Source organism: Cryptomeria japonica, chromosome 2 (assembly GCF_030272615.1).
Source record: "Cryptomeria japonica chromosome 2, Sugi_1.0, whole genome shotgun sequence".
Lineage (NCBI taxonomy): Eukaryota > Viridiplantae > Streptophyta > Pinopsida > Cupressales > Cupressaceae > Cryptomeria > Cryptomeria japonica.
The window spans coordinates 301,006,491-301,014,117 of record NC_081406.1 but is presented as its reverse complement, the minus strand read 5'-3'; the positions used below and the strand labels follow the sequence as shown (position 1 = coordinate 301,014,117).

Below are 7,627 nucleotides of genomic sequence, written 5' to 3'. Positions count from 1 at the left end.
CAGAGTAATAATAGTAGAATTGTTAGGCAGTGCATACCATCCTTGTGTGTTACAAAACCTGCACTTAAGAAATGTAACCAGGCAAACAGGACAAGTAACCATCAATTCAAAGCAGTGTACATAAAGTAAATTTGTTCGACGGTGCATATTATCCATCCATGTGTTTTAAAACTTACAACTAGACAAATAGGACAAGCAAGCATTGGCTCAGAACAGAGTACATACGAAAAATTAAGGCGTTAATTCAGATTTCACAAAATGCTGATGATACCCCCTCAATCAGATACATTTCACACATGATAATAGCAGTGTTTGGTACAGAAAAACATTCTCGCAACTGACCCCCAATGCATGTTTGGAATGATTGAACAAATCTATAATATATATTGTGAATAGAAAACTGCAAAATCCATGGTAGATTACCAATATGACAAGTTAGATCTCTCGATACAATACAGACTTGGCTAATATTTATTTCCCCCTGCAAAATGAAAAACAAAAAGCTAATCTTAGTAGCATAATACAGCTCTCTCGAGAGGACTAAACATGCTAAAATGTAAATTCTACCATCAAACTTATACAGGATACAGCAACAATTCTGGCAATACTTACGTGTTCATCATTAGTGTGATATTGTCTCCTTTCAAAAGAATACGTCCTAAAAGGCAAATAAAAATAATTAGTTCTTTTGCACCCTATCCACCAACCAGAGAATCCAGTAAAAGTAAATTGTCAGATATGCTTTTTAAGGTATCTGATTCCCCAAAACGGAAGCCTGGAGTTAACTACAACTGCAAGTAGTACAGTTAACAAAACAATGCAGGTAAAATAAAAGAGTATATTTTCTTCCGGGAAAGTTTATACAAACCTAATACTTTACGTGTATTTTTCTTAATAGAAACCTCTTCAGCATCATCCAGTACAAGGTTCATATATTCATCAAATCCCTACCAGAAAGACCAAATAAATGTCAGAGAACGACAACAAAACTACTCTTAGTTAATAACTGCATTTATTTGTTTTCACGCTTGCATTGGGATAACCAGATTACTCTCACCAGTGCCAACGTGTAAGGACCCGCTAGTCATAACCTTAGACTACTATCATAATTAAATTCTAATTAATTCTAACATACAATATTAAACACTATTAAAGTCAACATACATTTATTTCAAAAGAATAACAAATATAAGTGCAAAATTTAACATTCAACATAATGAAAGAACAAGCATGAAGGAATAGGAAATATCATGACAAAATGGATAAATATTTCATTTAATTAGTTAGCGAACATATGAATAAGATAAATTTAAGATAACTAAATGTAAATGTACATGAAACTTCGAAATACTACGTCAACTTGACGACTAATTAATGAGCATACGAATAAGGACAACATAAAATCACATTATTAGCCTCTATCCCTAGCATTTAGCATTAATAAAAGAAATGGTAGAAAAACTAATCAAAGAAGCACATAAGCATTAAGACATGCATATGATTAAGATTGACTAAAGATAACTAAGTTTAACATGCATGAAGAACCCACAATTTCCTATGTTAAATTCAATGAATATAACGAACTAAGGTGAATGTGCATAAGAACTTATCAAACTTAAATAAATATGATCATAACCACACATTCATGAAATGAAGAATAGAAAACTAAGCATGAAAACACACAAATCCACGAGTCATGCACACGTAGGACACATGTTAGCAGGTCAGTGGTTAGTAGTTTTCTCACTTTTCCTGTTAGTTACATATTACATGGGGCCTTTTGTCGCATTTACATGCTTAGACCTCATAGGTCATTTACAAGGCTTACTTAGCCTAATAATCAAGAGAACTCATTGGTCTATTACAATGAAACAATAATAAATCATTCATTAGTTCATAAGAATAATAATACGAATCTCTGTCTCTTGATGTAGTCTCTTCCTTGCCATCAGACTCACCTCCATTTGCAATCTGGAAGACGGACATATGACCCAAGCGTTTTATCCACCCAACCAAATGAAGTTTAGGCTTCCCGGTGCTCATAATGAGCTCCCGTCCCTCACGATGGAGTATCCTTGCAAACCGACATCAACTATCGGGAATGGGACCTGTGCGTGCATGTAGTATCTAACAACCGAACTATTGAACTTAGCTGCATGTGTTATGGCAGGGGGAAAATTTACTTGGCCAAGTTTTAACCCTTTTGGGGTAGGTGAAAACACCCTTCCCAGTTTAACCCATAATCAAGCACATCTTTCCAAAAACATCCTTCGTAGACAGTAAAATTTACCCCTCCCGGTTAATTAATTCAGCCAGAAAAGAAATCGATCCTACCAACAGTCAATTTTATTAAACAAATACATAAATGTTATTGCAGTTTGATCCAATCAGTAAAACGCAGGGAGAGAGGCGGATGTGGGGCGGCTCATGTGGAGTCAAACCTTCAGCATGCCCAAACAGATCGATGCCTATTAGAGAATTTAAATCCTCAAGGAAACTGCAGGAAGATCGATTTAATAGAAGGCGACATTTACCTGAACATTACCTAGCAAAAACGAGGAGAGGGGCGAGTTGTAACTTATGTTTAATTTAAAAAATGCTTAATTTAATATTTTCATTTTCGAAATTAATTAAATTGGAAATTAATTTTATAATCTCTTCATTTATTTGCAAACTTTTAATTTGGTTTTAATATTTAAATCAAGTTATTTAATTATCATTATTTGTGTGTGTATGCACAGGTTTACATTTCCTGGGTTGCTTTTTCGACAAGCTAGGAGACCCCTCCTCGGTCATATGTCCGCCTTCGACGATCGACCCTGCATCTACCTCACACTCGGCGAAAAAGTCAAATTATATAAAAAATTTATAGAATTTCATAACATTTCACCATCACGTAAAAATATAACAATATCATTAAATAGCATCATAATGTCGTCAAACACTTCAAATATCATCAAAATATCAAAATGTTATCATGTATAAATGTCTAATTTAAGGTAATAATTACTAATCTAAATTTGGGTCGTGACACAACACCTAGTTTGACACAGTAACCAGATGACCAATGCCAGTGTTCACATAAGAAAAACAACATCAATCATTCAAGAGGCAAAAAATTGTAAAGCAAAAATATGAAAATGAACAAATGTAACATAAAATGGAACAAAACTAGGAAATACAACTACCCACATTACACTATTGCCCATTTCAACAATCAAATTTTAGGAACTAAAGATAAAAGGTTGTCCAGGAAATAAGAAATCCCCTTTGTACTTGGAACCAAGTAAGCATAGGTATTAATTACCCTAGTTTATTCCTGTTGACCCTGTTAACATGATGACAGGTAATCAGAGAAATATTTTATAAAAACTACATAACATAGCTCTTAACTCATCTGGATGAACATCAAAAGAGGTGCTAACTTGGTTAACAGAACAGCAGGAATTCTAGCTAAACCTTTCAACCTCCATCTCTCGGTTTGAGCAAATCAGAAAGTTGAAGTATGGAAAACTTAAATAGTTTAATGATAGAAGCTAATTTCATACGAAGTGGCAGAATATAATATCAAGATGGAAAACACCTCATGACCTAAACATCCCTTACAATTTTTTTCTAGATCACTGACAGCTCTTAATAAAAGTAAAATGCTCTAACAGAAACTATTCCATAGCCTATTTTTTCCTAAATTCAACACATAAAATAAACAAAAGCTCCTGGAACCACAATTATGTTTCCCTAAATTTCAGCCCAAGGTCTAGTGGTAAGGCGGGGCAATTATTACAATGAAACATTCAGATTTAAAAGCAGGTAGACACAGCCCCCGCAATGCATAGTTGCCACATTAATGTGGCTTGGAAAATGTGGCAGTGAAGTTAGGTTTGGATGAGGTTTCAGCCCTCCTGGCTATTGTGAAACAGATTGTAAAGTGTAATATAAGAATTGCCCAATCCTGAATAACTAGCGGGTAAGTTACCAATCTTTTCAAATCTGGAGATAGGCCTAAGCAAATTGGAGTTCAAATTTGCCCCGCTCCATCCAAGCTCATATTTGAGAAATTGACACTTCCATGGAAACAATATGATAGACCTTTTGAAAGCTCAGACTGGCGGAATTCAAGAAAAAACATTCAAGTTCAGTGGTAAATGGCTTACTATGGTTCCAACCCTGTCCTTATATCAGATTTCAAAGATCGAGTGGGACAAAAGATTCAACATGAAAATCATTGCCTGCATGGAAAAACAATCTCACCAAACAGTGGGGACAGAATTGAGAAAGTAAAAGTTTCCAAACCTTCACAAGATGAATTTTTTAACCATATCACAATCGGTTCCTTTGATGAACACATGCACATGCAGATATTCGTGTGTGTATAGGTGCGTGTATGCAGGCTTACACACCTATTTTATTTTCTCTATTTGACACAAAACAATCTATGGATGAGAAAACCATTCCACAGGGATCAAAGCTCTCCCAGTAAATACAAGATTATAAAAACTTCCCCTATGATATTCCTTTAAGTAAATTTAAAAACCGTAACTCATCTAAGGGGTAAATACATTTCAGAATCAAAACAGAGAGGCAACATAAACCTCCCTCCAGATGGGTGGACATCCAATTGAAATCTTCTAAAGACTGGATAAACTGCATTTTTTGCAAAATCACGTCTGCTAACACATATCTTATCACACAACACTATTGCACACTCCACACCAATGACTTTGTGCTGTGAGATTAAAAGAAGGGAAGAGAATGAGATTTAGATATTTAACAAAATAAAAGTTCTGTTTTTTTTCATCTGTCAGTGTAGTGTTTAATAGGCTCATTTCCTCTTCTTTTGCCTTGGATTTATGCGGACAGATCATACTCAACATCCTCTTCTTCTGCAAGTTGCAAGTTTGAATCAAGTTAAAAAAGCAACTTGTGTTTTTTCAGCAAGACCAAAGCACTACAGTAACCTCTACCTCGAAGCATCTGTGCTCGCATCTGCTACACCACTCGCCAAACCAGATTTCAGATAAGAACTGGGATGTACAACGTTTGTCCAGTAACCTATTTAAAAAGGGAAACAGATGAGAGAAGGAAGGGAGAGGTTGAAGGGGTCAAACACCCCATCTCCAAGACATCTGGCATGCAGGCCCTTATCCCAAATAAAACTGATTCAAAACAGGTACGTTCTCAAGCATTAAATAAAAGGATACTAGTTTACCAAAATACAATGATAGTATGTTAGTTTAAAGAAATATCAGGCTGTTCCAGGTGTAATCGAGGTAAACCATAAATCTTATTTCCAAAACAAAAAAAATGAAACCCCATTACGTAAATGTATATCAACCAACAGCAACACCCATGCATATTGAGCAAGGTCGTCCTTTGGACTATTACCTAATTTGCCGACATGTGATTGTCTATGGAAATCTATCAGCCTAAACCCCAAACCCTAAACCTTATTTCCGATCAAACATATTTTAGTAAAACCCTAAACCCTATTCAACGGGTTCCAGGGTTGCAATAAAACGTCGCAAAGCTTCAACCACAGCCAAATTGCCGTGCACAGATAAGTCTTGACAAAAATGTTGAAAGATTGCTGTGCATTCTTTCAAAAGAATTAAGAATTACATAAAATCACTGTGTTTTTATTTTCTTTTCTTTTTTCCCTGAAAAACCCAAAAAGGAAAAAGAAAAGGCAAGTTATACTTACGATGATGCGGCCCTCGATTCTCATATCCTTCTGCTCGAATAGCCAAATTTGAATGCGCGCTTTGCTTTGAAGGAATCGAAATATCAAGTTCTATGCAGTTAATGCGACAACAAAAACAGTCAAGCATAAGAAAAACAACGGATTGCAACTTAAAACAGAGGAGTATGTATTAAAATAATAGAGAAAAAGCAATTACAATCGGTTGGGTCATAATCCTCTGCACTCTAGTGGTTGCCATGGCTGCTTTGCTTTCTGGTTTACTGTTATTCTCCTTATTTCAGGTAATCTTCACCCGCCTGTGCAGAAACACGAAAATCTAATAAAAAAGCTTTTAGTGATTTAGGATTATGAGAAACTGAGAGTTCATGTACGTTTCCAGTATAATTTAGGTGATTCCGCAAGGAATATGGGTAGGTTTTTTTAAAGGCCGCAGCTATTCTGTCTTCAAAAACGCATTAAACGAAAGTGGATTAACGCGAAGTTACGAAAGTGGATTACAGATCATTGATCGTGAAAGTTACGATTGTGATTTTTCAAAAGGAATGATAATGAGGCGATAGGAAGGAAATGTTCTTTGAAGTTCGAATAGTTGTAATATTCTTTGAAGTTCTAATAGTATTTGGAAAATTATCAAGTTATATTACAAGTTGAAATAGAAGTAAAAATTATACCAAATTTTTTGGTAAAATAAATTAATGTGAAATATTAAAAGATTAATGGTTAGATGTATTATTAGAGATCTTTTTCAAATTATTTCTTATGTTAGCAAATTAATTGTAGAGAGATAGTGGTGTGTGGTCACATAATGCTTGACGTTATAGACTATAAATTGGGAATGGTGATGCATTTGTGAGGATGGTATTTTTTGCATGAGCTACATAACCTAGCAAATACGCATTCATTTGTATTGACACCTCGTCATACCATCCAAAATTATCTACATTTTCACGTATTCTAGGATCATTTAGAGTGGTCTAAGCCTTCTCACAAAATAAATGCCTTCAATATAAGTAAAAATGAATAATATGTAGTAGAACAAAGTTACGAAAAAAGGAAAAGGAATTAAACAAAACATGGGACCGGCCATGTCAATCTATTCACTAAATTTTAAGGCATAGCAATTCTTTTTTTTTTAATGTTTGTAAGTATATATTTTTTTTAGTAGAGTATTAGTTATCTAGAATGGGAATCTATGTTGAATTGTTTGTTTAAAAGGTTTGTAAAAGTTCAACTTTTATATTATTTTATTTAGTGGAATTAAATTAGTGGAAGGGTTTGTTTGGGACCTTCAAAATTTGACAAAACTTGAAGGGCCCATGTTGAGAAGATTGATTGTCATACTAAGAAGCACCCCTACAATTTCTTCCTGAGTAGCCCACTTTGAAGACAAGCTTCTTGACACTCATTCACTTTCTTGAGGAACCACTAGGGAATCTTGTTAACCTCTTAATGGTGACTGTTCATGACCATTTTCAACTTCCAAGGATCCAATTTGATTAGTTTTTGAAGTACCTATTTTGGGGTCCTGAGTAGGTCTGTCAATTGCACACTGTCAAATCTTTCAGAGTAGCCACTTTCAAAGGATTACATTTTGCTACCAGTAGGTTTTCAAGTCAAACCAATCATTCCCAATAATTGTATGCATTTCAATGATCCCCCATGTCAGTTTTTAGAGCCCCAGGTCTCCATTTGATATTTTATCCAAACCAAATCCAAAGATTTGTTGACAAAACAGTGTTAAAACTACTAAAATAGCCTCACATCTTGATTTTTATTTCATGGCCTATTGACCTATATGCCAAGAGGATTGTTCCCCCTAATTCTTTGTATATGCATATGCTCCCACGCCTAATTGCAACTTCCCATCTCTCTGTTTGATATTTTTTCAAGGCCACAACCAAACTGACTTTGTAGTGGTTTGAATCA

The 7,627-nt window shown here is 34.8% G+C and overlaps 1 protein-coding gene across 1 annotated transcript; it reads right to left on the bottom strand.

Moving 5' to 3' along the window:
• Positions 1–222: 222 nt before the first annotated feature.
• Positions 223–6,242, bottom strand: LOC131075396 (uncharacterized). Its single transcript, XM_058012235.2, has 5 exons — positions 5,898–6,242; positions 5,702–5,791; positions 869–947; positions 613–658; positions 223–481 (listed from the first exon to the last, which is right to left on the bottom strand). Exons 1-5 carry the CDS (start codon positions 5,937–5,939, stop codon positions 472–474), a joined length of 267 nt encoding a protein of 88 aa, XP_057868218.1. The 5' UTR covers positions 5,940–6,242; the 3' UTR covers positions 223–471.
• Positions 6,243–7,627: the final 1,385 nt, after the last annotated feature.